The sequence below is a fragment of the Carcharodon carcharias genome, chromosome 12 (assembly GCF_017639515.1).
Source record: "Carcharodon carcharias isolate sCarCar2 chromosome 12, sCarCar2.pri, whole genome shotgun sequence".
Lineage (NCBI taxonomy): Eukaryota > Metazoa > Chordata > Chondrichthyes > Lamniformes > Lamnidae > Carcharodon > Carcharodon carcharias.
This window is the reverse complement of record NC_054478.1, coordinates 145522905-145545714: the sequence shown is the minus strand read 5'-3', so window position 1 is coordinate 145545714 and position 22810 is coordinate 145522905. Positions and strand designations below refer to the sequence as shown.

General features: G+C 40.9%; 1 protein-coding gene across 13 annotated transcripts in view; it reads left to right on the top strand.

The window, feature by feature from the left end:
• hdac4 (histone deacetylase 4) overlaps nucleotides 1-22810 on the top strand; it is a 454869-nt gene that overhangs the window by 356455 nt on the left and 75604 nt on the right. For all 13 annotated transcript variants that reach the window (XM_041201590.1, XM_041201589.1, XM_041201588.1 and 10 more), the window contains one exon: nucleotides 11211-11480. In XM_041201590.1, coding sequence (XP_041057524.1) covers nucleotides 11211-11480 — 270 coding nt within the window. The remainder of the gene's footprint in view (nucleotides 1-11210; nucleotides 11481-22810) is intronic.

The following is a 22810-nucleotide window of genomic DNA, read 5'->3' as shown; positions in this document are numbered from 1 at the left end:
TGATGTTCCCTTCTGTGTCCTGCAATCCAGTAACTCTTGGCTCCTGTATCACTATTAGTGGCAAAGCCTTCAGCCATCTCAGTCTTGGTCCGAACCTTCCATCCAACCTACTTCTCTCTCCTCAGCAACAACTTGCATTTATATAGCATCTTTGGAATAATAAAGTGCCCTTAGACACTTGACAAGAGTAGCATCAGACAAAGCTTGACACCAAGCCTCCTAAGAAGATATTACAACTACTTCTGATGATCAAAAACTTGGTCAAAGAGTTAGGCTCGGTGTGTGTCTTAAAGGAGAGCTTAGCCAAGAGACGACAAGGCTTAGAGAGAGAATTCCAAATGAAGGCACAATTGCCAGTAGTGGAGCAATGAAAATTGGAGATGTACAAGGGGCTGTAATTGGAGGAGCACGGCAATATGAGGGTTATAGGGTTAGAGGAAGGCTACAAAGATAGGGAGAGGCAAGACCACAGAGACATCTCAGAACACAAGGATGAGAATTTTCAAATGAGCTAGTTGACAGATCCAATGTAGGATGGATGAATAAGACTTGTTGCAAGCACGCAGGCAGCAGAGGTTTGGATGAGCACAAGTTTAGAGAGGTTTTGAGGTGGGAGGCTGGCCAACAGAACATTGGACAATCGTGTCTAGAGTAACAAAGGTACAAATGAGGTTTTTAGCAGCAGATGAGTTGGGGTGAAACAATGGAGGTGGAAGTAGCCAGTCATGGTGATGGAGTGGTTATGTGGTCTGAAACTCATCTCCGGATTAACTATGATGCCAGACTTCTGAACAGTCTGGTTTAGCTTCAGACAGTGGCCAGGGAAAGGGATGGAGTCAGTATCTAGGGACTGAAGGCAATGACTTTAGTCTTCCTAGTGTTTATTTGACAGAAATTCTGCTTGCTCAATATTGATTTCACAGAATTGTTGCAGTGTAGAAGGAGGCCATTTGGCCCATCATGTCTGCACCTGCCTTCTGAGCATTTTACCTTAGTGCCAATTCCCTGCCTTTCCCCTGTAACCCTGCAAATTATTTCTATTTAAGTAATTATCCAATGCCCTCTTGGATGCCTCAGTTGAACCTGCCTCCACCACACTTCCAGGTAGTGCATTCCAAACCCCAGCTACCCGCTGTGTGAAATAGTTCTTTCTCACCTAGCGTTTGCTTCTTTTGCAAAACATTTTAAAACTGTGTCCTCTTCTGTTTACAAGCGGGAGCAGTTTCTCCCTATCTATTCTGTCCAGACCCCTCATGGTTTTGAAAACTTCAATTAAGTCTCCTCTTAGCACTCTCCTCCAAGAAAAACAGTCCCAACTTCTCATCCGCAAACTTTGAAATTGTCTCCTGCACCACCAAGATCTAGATCATTTTTATATATATATATATATATATATATATCAGGAAAAGCAAGTGTCCCAATACCGACCCCTGGAGAACTCCACTACGAATCTCCTTCCAGCCCAAAAAATACCCACTAACCATTACTCTGTTTCCTATCCTCAGCTAATTTTGTACCCACGTTGCTACTGTCCTTTTTATTCCATGACCTATAACTTTCCTCGCAAGTCTGTTGTGTGGTACTGTCTTGAACGCCTTTTGGAAGTCCATATACACCACTTCAACAGCCTTGCCCTCATCAACCATCTCTGTTACCTGTTCAAAAAAACTCCAGCAAGTTAGTAAGACACTATTTTCCTTTAACAAATCCATGCCAACTCTTCCGAATCAATCCATATTTTTGCTATGATTATTAATTCTATCCTGAATAATTGTTTCTATAAGTTTCCCCACCACCAAAGTTAAACTGACTGATTTATAATTGCAGGGCAGACCTTTACAACCTGTTTTGAACAAGGATGTAATGTTTTCAAACAAGCCACTTGACAAATCAGAGACAGTGAAGTGGTCAAGCAAGATAGTGGTGAGGTGGAACAAAAACAAAAATTGCTGGAAAAACTCAGCAAGTCTGACAGCATCTGTGGAGAGGAGGACAGAGTTAACATTTCAAGATGACTTCATACGGACTCGAAACGTTAACTCTGTCTTCCTCTCCACGGATGCTGTCAGGCCTGCTGAGTTTTTCCAGCAATTTTTGTTTTTGTTTCAGATTTCCAGCATCCGCAGTATTTTGCGTTTATCTTAGTGGTGAGGTGGAATTGTGCATCATCAGTATACATGTGGAACCTGTACATGTGACTCCTTTAAAAGTGTCTTAAAACTCTGCCTTGATAAGCAAACTTTTGATCATCTCTCCAACTAAAAACCAGCGCTCTTTCCTTGCTTCTTCTCTTCCTCTGTGAAACAATTGAGGTATTTGTCGATGTTAAAAGGAACACTAGTGCAAATCAGTAGCTTATTTGCTTTTATATACTGTGGGCCAGCCTGGGGAAGATGGTTTTACAGATTTAACCACAGTTGCTCCTAAATCTTTTTTTATTAGCGTTCCATACAACTTCCATGTAATGCATACTCCATTTTTGGTACCTCCTGCTCCTCCTCCTCAGATACCATACCCTAAACAGGTATTGGTGACCGGGGGCCTCCATTAGATTGGTCCATTATTATACTTGGCAAAGTACAACAGTGGTTTGCCATTGCCTTCTGCAGTATGGCTGATCCGGAAACACTCCCGCTTTTACCGCCTGACATCAGGCGTATTGGAAAGATTTACAGGCTGATAATCAAATTGTTTGGCCACGTTCTACACACACTTTCCATAGGAGCTTCTGGCCCAGAGGTAGGAATGCTAAGACCCATCTTCTATTCATCCAAATTGTTATATACTTAAAATCCACCTGGCCCAATTATCTCAATCCTTTGAGTCTGGTTGTGTGGTATTTTGGTATCATTTGTAAATTTGAATATTTTGCTTCTACTATACTATTGTCCAAGTAAATCAATTTAAAAATACTCGCTTGTAACCCACAGGTATAATGGAAACTTGCCAATGATGATTCTATATCTCTATCAGATGCTCAACAGCTGCAATAAAAACTTGTATTGCTATAGCGCCTTTCACATAATAAAACGCCCCAAGGTTACTTTGCAGAGGCATTGCAAAACGAAGTATAGCATCAAGCCACATAAGGAGACATTAGGGCAGATGACCAAAAGCTTTGTCAAAGAGATAGGTTTTAAGGAATGTCTCAAAGGAGGAAAGCGAGGTAAAGAGGTGGAGAGCTTTAGGGAGAGAATTCCAGAGCTTTGGGCCCATGCAGCTGAAGGCATGGCCACCAACAGTGGAGCGTTTAAATTGGGGTGCTCAAGGCCAGAATTAGAGGAACACAGATGTCTCTCAGGGTTGTGGGGCCAGAGGAGATTCCGTAGGTAGGGAGGGGACAAGACCATGAAGGGATTTGAAAACAAGTTGGAGTATTTAAAATTTAGGTGTTGCTTAACCTGGAACCAGCAAGTCAGTGAGCACAGATGGTGATGGGTGAATGGAGTTGGTGTGAGTTAGGACACAGCAACAGAATTTTGGATGACCTCAAGTTTACAGAGTAAAAGGTGGGAGGCCAGCCAGGTGTGCGCTAGAATAGTCAATTCCAGAGATAATGAAGGCATGGATGAAGGGTTAAGTAGCAGATGAGCTAAGCTGGGGTGGAATCGGGCGATATTATGGATGTAAAGATAGGTGGTCTTAGTAATGGCAAGGATATTTTGTTAGCTCTTTCAGGATCAAATATGAAATGAAGGTTGCAATCAGCCTGGTCACCCTCACGGTTGCTTTCGAGAGGTATGGAATTGGTGGCTAGGGAGCAAAGTTTTTGTGGTGGGGACTGAAGACAATGACTAAATAACTCAATATTTTGAAACTAAAACAGGCAGAAATGGTATTTGTATTTTAGAATTTTAACCTGAGTGTGCATCTAGCTATGGTCATTCAAAGAACTCAAACTGCTTTGTTTCTCCATTTAAACTTATGTCTTCTGCATTTAATTTTACATTATTGTATTTCATTGGACTGTTATCCTGCATTGTATTTCACTTGGTCCAGAAGTTGCAGCAGTTTCAGGCCATTGTGCAATTCCCACTGAGTAATACTTTTTGACATTACCCTCTACTTCGGATCACTGGCATTTGAAATCGAAGGTGACAAGGGGAGGGAGGAGTGCTTTACCTCTCAATTGTGAAGGATCAGCTATGTTAGGGGTGCTAGTAGCACACGCCTCCCCAAACTGCATTTTCATGAGGAGGCGGTGGTGTATTCTAGCGCACACCTGGCTGGCCTCCCACCTTTTACTCTGTAAACTTAAGGTCATCCAAAATTCTGTTGCTGTGTCCTAACTCACACCAAATCCATTCACCCATCACCATCTGTGCTCACTGACTTGCTGGTTCCAGGTTAAGCAACACTTAAATTTTAAATACTCAAACTTGTTTTCAAATCCCTTCATGGCCTTGCCCCCGTGGCATTGCCACTGGACTGCTATCGAGAGGCCCAGGGTAATGTTCTTGGGACCCGGGTTCAAATCCCACCACAGCAGATTCGATAAAAATAATGTCTAATGATGACCATGAAACTATTGTCTCTATGTGACTCCAGATTCACAGTAATGTGGTTGACTCTTAATGGCCTAGCAAGCCTACCAAAAAGAATGAAACCAGAAGGACTGGAAACAACAACGTCAAACACAGCCCTGGCGACCCTGCAAAGTCCTTCTTACTAACACCTGGGGATTTGTGCCAAAATTAGGAGAGCTATCTCTCAAGCAACAGCCTGACATAGTCATACTCACGGAATCATGCCTTACAGATAATGTCCCAGACACCACCACCACAATCCCTATGTTCAGCCCCACTAGCAGGACAGACCCAGCAGAGGTGGCCATACAGTGGTATACAGTTGGGAGGGAGTTGCCCTGGGAGTCCTCAACATCAACTCCGGCTGCCATAATGTCTCACGGCATCAAATCAAACATGGGCAAGGAAACCTCCTGCTGATTACCACATAACCTGTGCCCCCTCATCTGATGAATCAGTGCTCCTCCATGTTGAACACCACTTCAGGGAAGCACTGAGGGTGGCAAGGGCACAGAATGCACTCTGGGTCGGTGACTTCAATGTCCATTACCAAGAGTGGCTCAGTAGCACCACCAGAGACCGAGCTGGCAGAGTCCTAAAGGGCATAGCTGCTAGACTGCATCTGCAGCAGGTGGTAAGGGAACCAACAAGAGGGAAAAATATACTTGACCTCATCCTCACCAACCTGCCTGCTGTAGCTGCATCTGTCCATGACAGTATTGATAGAAGCGACCACTGCACAGTCCTTGTGGAGACAAAATCCCAGCTTCACATTGAGGATACCCTCCATCGTGTTGTGTGGCACTAACACAGTGCTAAATGGGATTGATTTCGAACAGAAGACTGGGCATCCATGAGGCGCTGTGGGCCATCAGCAGCAGAGGAATTGTATTCGACCCCAATCTGTAACCTCATGGCCCAGCATATTCCCCACTACCATTGCCACCAAGCTAGGGGATCAACCTTGGTTCAATGAAGAGTACAGGAGGGCATACCAGGAGCAGCACCAGGCATACCTAAGAATGAGGCGTCAACCTGGTGAAGGTAGAACACAGGACTATTTACGTGCCAAACGGCATAAACGGCAAGTGATAGACAGAGCTAAGCATTTCCACAACCAGTAGATCAGATCTACGCTTTGTAGTCCTGCCACATCCAGCTGTGGATGGCGGTGGACAATTAAACAACTCACTGGAGGAGGAAGCTCCACAAATATCCCCATCCTCAATGATGGAGGAGCCCACCACATCAATGCAAAACATAAGGCTAAATCATTCACAACAATCTTCAGTCTGTAGTGCCGAGTGGTTGATCCATCTTGGCTTCCTCTGGAGGTCCGCAGCATCACAGATGCCAGGCTTCAGCCAATTCGATTCACTTCATGTATTATCAAGAAATGGCTGGAGGCACTGGATACTGCAAAGGCTATGGGCTCTGACAATATTCCGGCAATAGTACTGAAGACTTATGCATCAGAACTTGCTGCACCCCTAGTCAAGCTGTTACAGCACAGCAACAACTGGCATCCACCAGTTAATATGGAAAATTGTCCAGGTATGTCCTGTATACAGAAAGGACAAATCCAAGCCAGCCAATTACCGTTCCATCAGCCTACTCTCCATCAGCAGTAAAGTTATGGAAGGCGTCATCAACAGTGCTATCAAGCAGCACTTGCTTAGCATTAACCTGCTCACTGCTGCTCAATTTGGGTTCCACCAGAGCCACTCAACTCATCACTTCATTACAGCCTTGGTTCAAACATGGACAAAAGAGCTGAACTCCAGAAATGAGGTCAGAGCAACTGCCCTTGACTTCAAGGCAGCATTTGACCGGGTGTGGCATCAAGGAGCCCTAGCAAAACTGAAGTCAATGGAAATCGGGGAAAACTCTCCGCTGGTTGGAATCATACCTAGCACAAAGGAAGATGGTTGGGGTTGTTCGAGGTCAATCACCTCAGATCCAGGACATCACTTCAGATGTTCCTCTGGGTAGTATCCTAGGCCCAACCATCTTCAGCTGCTTCCTGAATAACTTCCTTCTATCATAACGTCAGAAGTGGGGATGTTCGCTGATGATTGCATCATGCCCAACACCATTCGTGACTCCAGATTCTGAAGCAATCTATGTCCAAATGCAGGAACACCTGGGCAATATTCAGGTTTGGGCTGACAAGTGGTAAGTAACATTCAAGCCACACAAGTGCCAGGCAATGACCATCTCTAACAAGAGAGAATCTAATCATTGCCCCATGACATTGAATGGCATTACCATCACTGAATTCCCCACTATCAACATCCTGGAGGTTGCCATTGACCAGAAACTGAACTGGACTAGCTATATAAATACTGTGGCTACCAGAGCAGGTCAGAGGCTAGACCCTGTGGCAAGTAACTCACTTCCTGATTCCCCAAAGCCTGCCCACCATCTACAAGGCACAAGTCAGGAGTATGATGGAATACTCTCCACTTGCCTGGATGAATGCAGCTCTCACAACACTCAAGAAATCCAGGGCAATCTAGAAATCCAGCCTCCTTGATTGACACCCCATCCACAAACATTCACTCCCTCCACCACTGATGCACATTAGCAGCAGTGTGTACCATCTGCAAGATGCATTGCTGAAATTCATCAAGGCTCCTTTTAGGCAGCACCTTCTAAACCCATGACCACTGCCATCTAGAAGGACAAGGGCATTGTACACATGGGAACACTGCCACCTGGAAGTTCCCCTCCAAACCACTCACCATCCTGACTTGGAAATATATCGCCATTCCTTCACTGTCACACGGTCAAAATCCTGGAACTCCCTCTTTGACAGCACTGTGGGTGTACCTACACCACAGGGACCACAGCAGTTCACAAAGGCAGCTCACCAGCATCTTCTCAAGGGTAATTGGGGATGGGCAATAAATGCTTGCCTAGCCAACGAAGCCCACATCTCATAAAAATGAAATTTAAAAAAATGTTTGCCAAGGTAAACGCTCGAAGGAATTTTGTAGGAAGTGGCACGTTGAGCTCCCTTGTGGTTCTCAGCCTTGTAGTCTACATTGAGTGCAGATTGTGAGGAGATGCATTATGTCCCTATGACTTGTGCAATATCTCTTTTCCCATAAATAATAGAGTTTAATTTCCTGAACCTGATTGCTCAGTCATGGGCAGCCCTTCAGAAAAGACAAGGTTTGAATGTTCATGCCTTTATCCCTAATACCAAGGTTGAACAATGCATTATTGGCGGAAATGGAGTTGTCAAGAGTGTTCAGATAAGATACGGATCTTGGTCTGAGAAGAATTGCCGTTAAGTAGCCAGACTTGTAATGGAAATGTATTTTGTTTGAGCAATATACGTTATCACGGCCAAGAAACTAAATTTCCTTTTGCTAAATATTTATTCAGACTGCAAATAATAAGTACTGTCATGACATGCATTTGCCTGAAGAGAATAAATCTAGACCCTCTTTAATGAATGCTTTTAACAAGTCTTTGCAAAATAGTTACAGTTGTAGCCCCCAAAGTTTTCCAGTTGAAAGCTGCTGTTATCCCTAGTTTTTGTTCCTCTTTGCTGAGCGCTGCCCATTGTGAAGATATTTCTGTGCAAAGTGGAGGGCAGTTTCAGGAATGTGCATTTTGTGAACTTGCAGCGCTGACCTCAGCTCTTCCCCACTGGATTTCTGCCAATTGCAATCAGAGCCCAAGGGCAAAGAGCAGAGGTCATTACTGTGTCTATAAAAGCTGGAGAACTTGAATACCTAAATAATGGATGGCGCTAGAATGAACAATTTGTTTTTTAACCCTTAGAGCATTGTGGATGAGTTTAGTCATGTGGATTTTGTCAGACTCCAAAATAACTGACTGATTTATTCTTGTAGCAGAATATTTTCCTGCTTTGATGTGTTTATGCACTTTGTTATGCTTAAATGTAGATTTTTGATTGGCTGTGTGGAAACAGAAGCCAAATAAAATCTGATTTATTTTTCTTTCAAAATGAAAGTTATAGCCAGGGCAAGAAGGAAGCAAATTTTAAAGTTGTTAAAGGGTTGGATCAAACAGGAAAACATTAGTGGCAGACATTGTGATGGCCAATGGCAATGCTTGCTTACCTCGCGCACTGAGGAGGAGGTCTTGTTCCAGATTTCAGCAATGACCTGCTGTGAAAACCTGACCCTGCTGAGGCACTGCTGCTCACACATGTCAAGAGAGCTGATGCTCTGCCTGTAGACCTTATGTTGGTGACCTTGCCTGCTCGGAGCTGGATCTGTGTCCATCCCCTCTGTCACATGGAGCTGCATGTGGCTAAGGAGAAGGGGGCTGCTTCTCTTGTTCTTCTTTTGAGGTTTAAAGTAGGGCTGTATAAGCTATGCCATGCTTAGGTGAAGACTGGCAGCAGGGATAATGTAGCTGATGGCGAATGAAGTGCCTTCCAAAAAGTTGTCAATCACTCAGCAAGCACTCTGAGAAGGAGTGCTGCCAATAGCAGCTTCTCAGCTGGCCATGGTTGCAGCTCTTCAGTTTCAATGATGAAAGGCTTCCTGGCCTGTCAGTTTCATTGAAGAAGCACTCCCTTCAAGTTCACACAGCTCAGAATATAGGTCCATTGTCTGTTAAATGCAGAATCCTTGATTAGAATGCAACTTTATTACATATTAGCCTGTTTAAACGTCTTACAGGAGGAATGTTTTAATAATGTGCTCAGCAATTAATTAAACATCTGAGTAGGAGAAGACCATTCAGCCCTTAAGCTTGCTCTGCCCTTTCGTTTAGATCATGGCTGATCTGTACCTGAACTCCATTTACCAACTTAGCCCCATATTCATATTTATCATTAGTGTATTCATCTGCACACTTTTTCTAGTCTCCCTTCCAAGCTGTTCTGGCAATTTCCCTCGCTTCCAGAATTCTTTCCATTATACCTCGTTGTAGACTTTGTTGACCTTAATTTATTTTCAGTTTAATTGTTTTTTTTTCATTCATTTGGGGGACACTCAATTACCTTACACAATTAACTTACAAATTTTTTGGGTGTATACTTACTTTGCATTTTTAGCATTATTATAATTTTTAAAAGGCCTTTTTTCCCCTCAATTTTTATCACTTTCAGCAATGAAGAAAATAAAGACTTGCATTTATAAGGCGCCTTTCATGACTGCAGGATGTTCCAAAGTGCTTCACAACCAATTAATTACTTGTGAATTATAGCCACTGTAGTAATGTAGGAAACCTGGCAGCAAATTTACATTGACAAACAGCAAGTGATGATGGCCAGATAGGTGACGTTTAGCGATGTTGGTTGAGGAATAAATACTCTGCTGTCCTGTGAAATTGTGCTGCAAGATCTTTTACTCCCACCTAAGAGGAAAGGTGGGGTCTCGGTTTAACATCTCATCTGAAAGATGGCCCCTCCAACTGCGTAGCCCTTCCTCAGAACTGTATTGGAATGTCAGCCCTAGATTTTGAACTCAAGTCTCTGGAGTGGGATTTGAACCCACAACAGAGAAATTTGGTTGCAATAATTCAGATCACTGCTGGTATTCAACTTGCAAAGAGTTGGCACATCTCTTAATCATTACTGACACATTCACATATTTCAGTGTTGTAGATTTATGCTGAAATTATGAAATGTAGGTGAGGGTTAAGTCATTTTATCAAATTTTATTGGATTGAGTATGTTCACTATGGAGTGATGCATAGCCTTTTTGCAAGTGCCAAATTTCCAAAAACTAGATGTGTTTAATTGATTTAGATATGGCATATGTTTGTTCTCACAGCTTAGCTGAATGTCGTGCAGATTTTAAAATGGGTAGGTATGCATTACTGTAATAAAAGTAAAATACAGCGGATGCTAGAAATCTAAAATAAAAGCAGAAAATATTGGAAAAACTCAGGACTGGTAGCATCTGTGGAGAGAGAAACAGTTAACGTTTCAATCTACTGAAGAAGAGTAATATGGACTCGAAAAGTTAACTCTGTTTCTCTCCCCACATATGCTTCCCGACCTGCTGAGTTTTTCCAGCATTTTCTGTTTTGATTTCAGGTATATATTACTGATTGTTTCAAATTATGAAATTGTTTGGCATAGAAGAACGGCAATATTTGTCTGTCAGTTTAATGCAGGTATGTAAATTAAACAACACGCAGTGAATGCCAATTAATTCCTGAACTTGTAAATTAAAGACTTGTCACTCAGCATGTTTAAAACAGAATGCTTTAGGACATTTGTGAAATACTTCTAGTTAAGCTCTTGTTATATTAGCCACATATTTTTAAAAAATTGCTTCATAGTACACAGAAAAAGTGAGTAATTTATTAATGCAGGTGATATCCCAAGCCAAAAGACTGAAGCTTAAATGGTTTAGAACATCATCTGAACCCTCAGTTTGCGCACTGAATTTGAGATGTGTAGATTAATAGCTTTCTATGTTTTGGTTTAATGTTGTGCGAGCATCAGCTTGACAGTGTCCTCTGACCTTTATAATGAAAGGCTTAATAATAGCGAAGACATCACTGCAAATTGATTAAACAGTTTGCAGTTGTTTATAGAGGACAGATTTTCTCCATATTGTGAAAATATAGAAATTCAGACCTGAAGATTTTAAAGAATCTGGCTCTGAAGCAGTATACAGTTGGAGTAAGTTGGCTTTGACACTTAAATTATTTAACAATTCTTTCCCCCCTCCTGTCATTTTACAGCTGATGCCAAAACCTAGCGAGCAGCCTAGGCAGCATGAAAGTCACCCTGAAGAAACAGAAGAGGAGCTCCGAGAACATCAGGCCATGCCAGAAGAACCATACTCAGACAGAGGTGTCAGTCAGAATGAGTCTACAACTATGAACAAGGTGGTACAGGTCAAACAAGAACCAATTGAAAGTGATGAAGAAGAGGAAGAGCAGCGAGAGCAACAGGAGTTGGAGCAAAGAAAGAGGCAAGCAGAGCAACAGCAGGAACTACTCTTCAGACAGGTATTTTTGTGTTTTAGTGCACATAAATATTTGTACTACATCAGTGACTTTGTACAAATTCAGCTGAGCTTAAGGACTCGTGGAGATGAAGGGGAAGAGTGCATAAGTAGATAACTCTTAAGCTAGCTTTTGTAGTTTGCTTAAAATTAGACCTACTACAGAATTTTCACCTGATAATCTTTTCAGATTAGTGTTTTTATTTACCCGAGAATGAATGGCTCGGAATTTTCAATCAGCAACGAACAAATGACAAATTACATTTACACTTTTGGGCTTTTGCACAGCTAACTGTGGTATTTAGAGAGTCAAAACAATGTGGTGCCCTTTACAGGGTACCTGTACTTGTGTGAACATAGCAAGCAACTGTGCATTTTCTTAACGTGGATTGAACTCAGAGCCTAAACCAGGAAGTGTAAGTTAGAATATTTTATTCAACGTCAAATCATGTACAGAAAGGTAAATAGAGATAGGATTAAGAGAAAGATAACAAAAAGTAAAACATTATTTTAATTTTAAAATTTCCAACAATAATTAAAACCTGAAGAAATGAGATTCCAAGTACCACAACTTCATATCCTTCACGCACTTGAATTCTGAATGTATCAGTGAGATAAGGGTATATCATAACTCCTGCAGGTACAGCGCAACTCGGGCAACAACTTTCTGATTTCTTTGTTTAACTGTGCATGTGCGGATGTCAAAAGTTGTTGTCCAAGTTACTCCTTAACAACAATGAGTGCTCCAAACTTTTTCATCCGTCTAGCCAGCTGTTGTTTACTATCTGATATGGACATCTTGCTGGCTGGCGGGCTGTTAAGGCTGCCAGCCTTCAACTTGAGTTGCTGGACATGGATGCCACCTGCTTTTGCCGGTTTCCCATTGGGAGCTAAAATCGGCCCTCCAGTTTTGTACCAACATACTTTGATTTTAACTGTGATTAATATTTATTGTGTAACCTCATTAATACAACATACAAGCATAATTTTAGCGACTGACTTGCTTAATTTCTTTTACTGCTGTCTTGATAGATTTTTCTAATTGTAAATCTTAATAATGTTACTTTCTTCCCCTGAGTACAGCCAGCCATGTAATATATTTTGCACTTGTATTTAAAAGAACAAATAAACATTCTGGACCATGAATTGTGTGTGGTCTGTGCCAAAGGTAAACACATCTTGGTCTCATGTGTTTCTTTAATTCAGCTGGCTGTCATGGGTTGGCTGCAGTTCACACAAACAAAACCCTAGTACAAAAATGTTAGGAACCAGGTTCGCTGACATACAGGGTAATATCTGACTCCAATCTTTGACCAGGACATATGACAAAAGAATCAATGTCAGATTGGAATCCAGTAATCTTGGCCAGTGGAAAGCAGTGCTGTTAGGGTTGTTGAGGTTATGATAGAAATATTTGTAAGTGAATAACAAACTGTCATCAGTCCAAGGATGTTTCAAATTTGTTTCCATCATGCCTCATAAGATGTTTTAAACTTAATTATTCTCACCATACATAAAGCACAAATGACTCCATTTGAATTTAAAAATGTTAAATAGAAACCTAAAAACAGTGATTTATATTATTTTTTTGTGTAAGCTACACTACATAATTGCTTGAGGCTTCTCATCTGTCTGCTCATTTGCAAATCCAAGCTCTAGGCTTGACTTTACCTTCTGATGTAATCGATCCTCTATTGTGCATAAACAAGTTATTAAGTATTTCTTCAAAGTAATAACTTTGGATTTTAATATGGTGCCATTTGTAAAGATAATGATGAGGAAGGCCATTTGGCCCACTGAGTTCATCCTTCCAGAAAAGCCTGTCACCCCACTTGTATAATATCTAACTGCCCCTAAATAACCTAGAGATTTTACCTTCAGTATCCTCCCAGTATTCAATCTTTGTGTGATTCAAGAACAGAACATTGGTGCAATGTGTTGGAGCTAACTTTTGGTACTACCTAATAGTGAGTCAAGTGATAGTGTATGGAGTTTCCCCCATGTGGAGTACCTAATCTCTCCATTGCTGTCATTGGAAATCACCAAGTGAAGGCTAAAAAGTTCCCATGGATGTAATTCCAGGCTGTATCTCCCACATCGCCCACTAGCATTGTTTGACAGCTAGAATTGCAGAAACAGGGCTGACCATGGAAAGATCAAGAAAAGGAAGTAAATAGAAACCAGTGAGAGCATTTTTAAAATTAAATGAGGAGTTTTTCTGAAATAAATAGGTTGCATACTAGGTAATGAAAAAGAAAAGCATATTTTCTTTTTTTCTAATTCATTCATGGGATGTGGACATTGCCGACTAGGCCAGCCTTTATTGCCCATCCCTGACTGTCTTTGAGAAGCTGCCTTCTTGAACTGCTGCAGTCCATGTGGTGTAGGTACATCCACAGAGCTGTTAGGAAGGGAGTTCCAGGATTTTGACTCAGTTACAGTGAAGGAACGGCAATGTATATTTCCAAGTCAGATTGATGAGTGACTTGGAGGGGAACTTGCAGGTGGTGTTGTTCCCAAGTGTGTGGTCATGGGTTTAGATTGTGCTGTGTAAGGAGCCTTGGTGAGTTCCTGACACTTGTCAACCCAAGCTTAGAAGTTGTCTAGGTCTTGCTGCATTTAGACATGGACTACTGATATAATTGACAGGAAAGTTTGCATTTACTTACTGTCATGAAAATTCCAAGTTTTCTCATTCTCTCTGCTGGGCTGCTCCTGTGATATCGCCAATGGGCAATGTCCTAAGATGGCTTGATATGAAATGGAGACTCATCTGGAGCCAGGGGACGGTGACGTGTTACTGACATGTAATTGACTGGATACAGACCAGGGGAGTGACAATACTGAGACTATTTGTAAGGCTGTGCATAGGCTGCTCTGCTTTCAAGAAGCAGGATAATGAAGGCTAGGAAGAAATTTTTGAAAGGTTCCATAGATTGAGTTTGATTGGCTTCTAAATGACTCCTATCTTTTTCTAGCTAACCCAGTGGGGATAATTTTTATATGTTTATAAAAGTGAAAGTACTGATGGTGTAGTTAAAAATGATCAACACTAGGGAATGTATTGGAATGAAGCTAATTGCATCAGAAAACAACTGTGAGTCCTAAAATATTCCTTGTCTAACAGAGAAATGATCTATGTGCACAATAATGTTTATCATTTGAAAGGTACAGTGCAACTTTCACTGGCTGCATAGCCTTAGTAAATTTACATCCAGATAAATAAATGTAACACTCTAAACTGTTTAATGTGAGAATCCTGATATGTGCAAGCTTATGTAGGTGCTAGCTTTAAATCACTCAATATAAACTTACATTGTAAATGTATTATATACCCTAGTGTTTTCAGTTACTTATTATAACTTAAATCTCCTTACTGTCATTATTCCCTGTTTGTAATCTAGTTCTGATAATGAAATGTCTAAATTGAGTAAGCTAATGCTGTTCTCCAACTAAAGATGTGGTTTTCAAATTTAAAAATTTGCCATGCAGAATCTGCAGCTAGATTTTATTGAATAGAACAGGAACAGTAGTTTATCTGCATCAGTAATGTTGCTTCTGAGGGTAATAGGAGTACGTGGCCACTGTCAGTAACAGAGTTCAAAAGTTGATGAAGGAAAGCGATAGAGAGGGGAGGATGAAAAATCCTCTATCACACAATCTGAAAGGATGCTCCAACCCTAGATTTTCTAATCCAGTAAAGTTCTCAATTTTGATAAGTCCACTCTTCCTGACCCTTCAAACTTTATTTACTTCCTTTCTTCCGTTACTTAATAAAAATAGATTTCAATACTCCTGATCACCAAGTAGCTGAAGGAATCAAGGTGTCTTCTGGTATAAAACTAATCATTCAGGCTAGAAGATCTTAGTTTTAGTTATTGGGCTATGTTTGATGTTGATTGCTATTCAGTGACCCTGGCTGAAAGGTGCATACATGCCCATGTCGTAGAGTCATCACAGCACAGAAAGAGGCCATTCAGCCCATCGACTGCATGCTGGGTCTCTATAGAACAATCCAACCTGTCCCATTTTCCTCTGCTATATCCTCTTGGCCCTGAAAGTTTATTTCCTTCAACTGTGTTTTTTTCCTTTTGAAATCATTCTTCTTCTTCACTTCCACCACTGTTGTAGGCAGCAAGTTTCAGGTCATTACCACTCACTGCATAATAAATGCTGTCCATCGCATCTCCCTTGCATCTCTTGCCCAAAACCTAAAAATCTGACTCTCTAACCTTCAGCTAATGGGACCAACTTTTCTTTGTCTGCCTTATCTAAGCCTATCATGATCTTATGTACCTCTACCAAATCTCCCCTCAGTCCCTTTGCTTCAAGGAGAACAACCCCAGTGAGTCACAACAATGATGTTCCCATAGTATTTCATTTAAATATTGTGTCTGCAATGGGCACCTGTCACTTTATTTTCTAATAAGTGACATGTGATCTTGACCTGGAAAACTCCTCTTTTCTGCAGAGGAAAAATAACCCTATTGGAAGGCAGGAGAAGCTTGCAAACCTAATTGTTATTAAAAGATGTGTGAACTTGAAACTTGAGTCTGAATATATGTATAAATTCCTTTTAATAAACTTTGTGTTTTTGTTACTCCAGTGGAATTGTCGGTGCCTGTACAAGGAAGTGTAAGATGGTTTTTTCTTCATTCAGATTCATCCCTAATACTTTGAATAGTCAAATATGTAAACAGTGATCACAGCTGAGTGACTGTGTTTATGCACAGTTCAATATGTAAAACCTCACAGGAAAGTGTATGCTACAGCATATGCTGCATAGATTGTACAGTATTCCGTGCAGGCATCATTTTTTTTATATTCATTCGTGGGATGTGAGCCTCACTGGCAAGGCCAGCATTTATTTCGCATACCTGATTTGCCCTTAAGAAGGTGGTGGTGAGCTATCTTTTAGAACCACTTGAGTCCCTGCCATATAGATCCACAGTACTGGAAAGGAGTTCCAGGATTTTGTCTCAACGACAGTGAAGAAACAGTGATATAGTTCTGAATCAGAATAGTGTGAGACTTGGAGGTGGTGGTGTTCCCGTATGCCTGTTGCCCTTGTTCTTCTGGGTGGTCGTTGTCATGGGTTTGGAAAATGTTGCTGAAGGAGCCTTGGCAAGTTGCAGCAGTTTCTCTTGTAGATATTACATACTGCTTTTGGTTGTGTCAAATGTGGAGGGAGTGAATACTTAAGGTGGGTGCCAATCAAGCGGGCTGTTTTGTCCTGGATTGTGTCAAGCTCCTTGAGTGTTGTGGGAGCTGCACTCATCCAAGCAAGTGGGGAGTATTCCATCACACTCCTGACTTGTGCCTTGTAGCTGGTGGACAGGCTTTGGGGAGTCAGGAAGTGAGTTATTGCCACAGAATTCCCAGCCTCTGATTTGCTCTTGTAGCTGCAGAACTTATGTGGCTGATTCATTAAGTTTCTGATCAATACTGATGGTTTGATTCTCTTTTTGGAGATGACCTTTGCTTGGCATTTGTGTGGCGAGAATGCCATTTGCCACTTAGCCCAATCCTGAGTATGTCTAGGCTTTGCTACATGCAGGCACGGACTGCTTCATTATCTGAGGAGTTATGAATGGCATTGAACACTATGCAATCATCAGCAAACATCCTCACTTCTAACTTTATGATGGAGAGAAGGTCATCGATGAAGCAGCAGAAGATGGTTGGGCCATTATACGACCCTGAAGAACTCTCGCAACAACGCCTCGGGCCACCCACAACCATCTTCCTTTGTGCTGGGTTCTTTGATGAATTATGCACCACCTGTAATGTTCAAAGCTTGTGTGTGTTGTGGTCTTTAGCATTGACCAGAGCTTGGCTTGTGCTAGTAGAATTATTCACGTAAACTTAAGTATGGTACCTTGAGACTAATGTTGTGCATTTCTGTTGACACCAGCTAAGTAATCGCAGAAGGTACCTGAAGGATATTTTGCAATTGGCTTCTGCAGGGATTTCAGATTGTGTTTGTATAGATAAATTGTATTCCTTTTAAATTAGGTCTCTTGTGATGCCTTGTTTTCTGTTGCATTCCCATGAGTGACAGCTGGCCGGGATGTCTGTCTGTAAGCAGAGTCATAGGAACATTCTATTTCTGATGACGTGTCAGCACCAAAAAGCTTATGTATGTAGCCAATAAGGAAAGTACACGGTGTTGTACTGTATTTAAACTCCACAAGGGGTTAACCCACTTAAAATGTGCAGGCGTGTGGAAGTACAGCTACATGAAAACATTTGGGACACAGCTAGTAACTTGACAGAGGGGCCTCTGCTTCACAGTTGGCTGAAAGGGCTCCAATTAACTGCATTGAGACCTAGGTGGTTCCCTTCACCAATGGGGGTGGGGGTGGTGGCGCGCTTCTGATGTGTTTGAAACAATTTTAGCAAATTCTGTGTTTGACTGAATTGACACCAGTGGAGCTCTATAGGTTAGACATAGTGATGGGGAAACCTATACTCATGATATAGATGAAAGAGGTAAAATTAACTGTTTCCCTTAAGTTTTCACTAAAGTCAGGTAATGGTCTTAACCTTAGGGAATTATCCTTACCATTGATAATGTCTAGGAAGAAAGAACTCTCTTGGCCGCTTTGTTGGTGATGTCATTAATTTGTATAGAAAACAGAACTGTTTCCTGATAGAAGTCTTGAAATTTGATTGATCTGTCAAGTCCCTTTCCTGAGGTATTATAGAATCTAAAAGGAGCTTTCATGGAGAGGAAAAGGATAGAATTTCAGAAAGCCAAAGAAAGGAAAGAAGTGCATGTTTAAATTAGAAGGGACTGTTGTTCTTGCAGGTCAAGACTGTATTTAATACAGCGCATGTTAGTTTGCTACTGCTAGTCACTTCATTTTAGTAAAAATAAGATAGAGCTTCAAAGGCTTTAAGATGGATTATCCTTTCTGAATTAACATAATGAAAACAGATTTGAAGTTGTTGAAGTGAATCTTCTAAAATGTTATTATCTTTGATTTAATTAGCATACAGTGTATTATAACTTTGACTCCATATTTCCAGTGTTTTAGAATTCAGTTAGTCAGATTTTTAGACACTACAAAGCGAAAGGACACCACTTCCAGCCTGTTACTATATTGAGTGGCTGTGGAGAAACTGCTGCTGTCTTAACCTGCAGAATTACACTTCTTCCTATTATAGTCTATAGAGTAGAAGTGACCCTAGAAGTTTCAGAATGGTTTTGTTCAGAGGGCTATATGAAAGTGAACATTTAATAATGAGGGTAAAACTGGAGGGAATGAGTATGTGTGTTTGCTTTCTATAATTAGCTAAAATGTTGGTGTTCTGCATACAGCTAAGGTGTCCCACTTACATTACCTATTAACCTTATTCAAGCCTAAAAGATTTAAAGGCATAGGACCTTAGTTAGTGTGGAAACTTCAGTATAGGTTCTGAATTTGAAAGCATGCTACATAAATGTTTCTAAATGTTGGTTAAAGTAAGTCCCTTTTTTGAATTGCAACTAGCTAATAAAGCATAATTTCAATGGAAGGGTCTGTTTTATCTCTAATGAGCAGGGCTGTTCAGCTAGATTACAAATTGCTCTGTGCACAGTTCAAAGCATGCAGGAGAAGACCATTAATCTGTCTACTTCAAAGGCTCAGCAGGTGTTTTCTTTAGGTTCTCAGCACAGATCTACAGGCAGTGCTCTAAACATTTAGAGTGAAGACAGCTTTTTCAAAAAATGTGCATTTACCTTGAATTGTGTGATGGGGAAAAGAGGAAAGTAATTGTGTTTGTACACTAGAGCCATTTAAGGATTAACATTGTACAAAGAATGAATTAATGGCATTCTTTAAAAATATATGTTTCAATTTTTTCTCCATTAGGACTGTGACTGAGGATCTACCTGTAATATTAGATCACATTACAGGTAGATCCTTTCGGTCAAGAATCTTAATGAGGGAAGGTAAACTCAAAAATGAATACGTATTTTTTTAAATCTCCAAATTCATTAGCTCTTGAAGTGCCAAAAATTTGGTTATCCTTTGTACACTGCTGCAAAGAAGATACATGTTATTTAACCTAATTAAATGGCAGAACCAGCTTGAGGGCCTAAACGGTCTGTTCTTCTGTTCCTTTAACATGCAACTTCAGATACAAATTTGCACAGATTACTTGACTATGGTCCAGCTTTTATTCAACTTTTTTCTAATAGATATAAGGCTTTGTTTTGGCTTCCCATCAATTTTTTTTTACTTGCTATAAGGATTTGCCTTGACATTGTCTCAATCCTGCCCCCTACAGGAAAATTCAAATATAATACAAGGGTGATTCATCTTCATCCACATTCCAAGTAATAGAAACAGCAGACAAAACAATCTGTCAAAGTAAGCACAGAAGTATAATTCCACATTAAAGATTTAATAGTAGAAGAATTATTTGAGGATTTTTGCAGTAGGAATTCACTGTATAGATGGACCAGCATCAAGGTATAGATCTGACCAAATAAATGCAACAAATGCGTGTAGAATGCCTTGTCTGTATTCAGATGTGCAGAACAGCAATCTGAGCACATGCTTGTAACATGTAGGTTGAACGTATTTTAATGCAATTTCCCATCATCGTTGCACACAGCAGATATCTAGTGTTGTGTTTTAGTTTCAGTTTCATCTCCCTGTGCTATCACAACGAAGAATTGTCTCATCAGTACAGTCAGTTTTGGACATCTCACCTAGGTAGCTGTGTGAAACCCAGTGTTGGCAAACTATTCAGTGTGTTTTGGGGGTGGGTGGGGAGGTTGGTAGAAACATTGAGGGAGAAGGAATCCACTGAATTTCAATTTGTCCTCACCCAAATCACCAATATGCATGGTTTCCAACAGGGTCACTCAATAATAATTTGGAATGGGAAGCTTGGCATTGTGTTCCCCAGCCACTATCACGGCCCCAAATGAGGTCAATTAATTCAGCATAGACCAAATGTTGAACCCAGGATCCAATTTATGTGGTGCCCCACATGATGCATTAATCCCTTAGTGGAGGAATCTATTTAGTTCATTCACAGCTTTTATATTCTACCTTGAATATAAAAATCTGTTTGTTTTCCTTGTGGTTTTTAAAATATTTCAAGCAGTTTCAAGTTGCATGCATTTTTTATCTTAAAATAATTGAATATGATCCATTGTTGAACAAATATTCATATGTTCTTATTCCTTTTACAATCTACAGGTGTATCTTAAAGTAAAATTCATGTGAAGGAAGACTTGCATTTGCCTCAAAATACAAAGGAAGTTGAGCAGTCAAAGAGTTAATATCTTTTGGTGTCCTCAGGGTTCAAAATGTGAATTGCTTGGGGAGAATATACTGTAATTCTTACTGAAATAGTTGGGCACTTACACCAATTTGGATAATGCACACACGATATATCTGAAATACTGTTAAGGTTACATGTTCCACAGTGCAGCATAAAATTATTGAAAATAATTTGAATTAGTGAAAACAAAATCATGAATTCCAATGAAACGGTGGTTATGAGTTTTGAAACTAGAATCAATAACAAGTGCTGAAGGGCTGTTTTTACGATGTTTACCACTCCTTCAAAATTAGATAAATTAAAGTTCACCAAGTTTCATATAGTGAAACATTTTTCCATGTCTTGTTAACCAAAATTAATGAACTTCAGCATTAAACAATAACAGTACAATAAGATTTTAGGAATTAAATTTTGAACCTTGACCGCATCAGGGACAGGACTGAATAAGCACATCTGCTCTGAGCCCAGAAGACCCGAATTCCCCCTACAAATCTTCATCACCAGAGATGCTCTGGATGTGCACCAGGCCTTGGAACCCCTGTGCCACTCCATTGCACTCCCTTAGTCTTGATGAGCTCCAAAATGGGGAATGTTCCAAGAGAGAGACTGCCCTAACCAGGAGAGGAGAACATTACCAAGCCTGAGCAACAACAGGAAGTACAAACCCCAATTTGAAAACTGGCCAGTTTTTTTCTTAATTCACTCATGTGAGTGCCTCTGGAAAGGCCAACATTTGTTGCCCATTCCTAATTGCCCTTGAGCAGGGGTGGTGAGCCACTCCTTTGAACAGCTGTAGTCCATATGGTGTAGGTGCACCCACAGTGCTGTGCGCACATATGAATTAGGAGCAGGAGTAGGCCACTCAGCCCCACAAGCCTGCTCCACCATTCAGTAAGATCATGGCTGATCTGATTTTAACCTCATAATCCTGCCTACCCCGATAACCTTCACCTCCTTGCTTATCAAGAATCTATCTACCTCTGCCTTAAAGATATTCAAGGACTCTGCCTCAACCACCTATTGAAGAAGAGAATTCCAAAGTCTCAGAACCCTCTGAGAGAAAAAAATTTCCTCATCTCTGTCCTAAATGGGCGACCCCTTATTTTGAAACAATGAGCCCGAATTCTAGATTCTCCCACAAGAGGAAACGTCCTCTCCGCATTCACCCTGTCAAGTCACCTTGGACCTTCTTTGTTTCAGCCAAGTCAACTCTTACTCTTCTAAACCCTAGTGGATAGCCTGTCCAGATATTAATCTAGTAAACCTTCTTTAAACTGCTTCTAATGCATTTATATCTTTCCTTAAATAACGAGACCAATACTGTACACAGTACTCCAAATGTGGTCTCACCAATGCCTTGTATAACTGAAGTACAGCACCCCCCCCCCCACTCTCGTTTATTGTGAGGCAAATTAAATACAATAACATTGTATTTAGCTTTGCTAATTACTTGCGGCACCTGCACGCTAACCCTTTGTGATTCATGCACTAGGACACCCAAAGCCCTCTGCATCTCAAAGTTCTGCAATCTCTCACCTTTTAGATAATGTGGCTTGTTTTTACTCGTCCTGTCAAAATGGACAACCTTATATTTTCCTACATTATACCCCATTTGCCAGAGCTTTGCCCACTCACCTAACTGAACCATATCCTTTTGTAGCCTTCTTACATCCTCTTCACAACTTAATTATCTACCTACCTTTGTGTCATCAGTAAATTCAGCAACCATACCATCGGTCCCTCCATCCAGATCATTTATATGAATTGTAAAGTTTTGAGGCCCCAGCACACCTGTCATCACATCCTGCCAACCAGAAAATGCCCCATTTATGCCACACTCTGTTTCCTGTTAGCTAGCCAATCTTCTATCCATGCTAATATGTTACCCTCTAAAAGGAGGGAGTTCCAGGTTTTTGACCCACCGATAATGAAGAAACTGGAATATAGTTCCAAATCAGGATGCTTTGTGACGTGGAAGGGAACTTGCAGGTCGTGGTGTACCCATGCATTAAACACCCTTGACCTTCTAAGTGATAGAGGTCAAAGGTT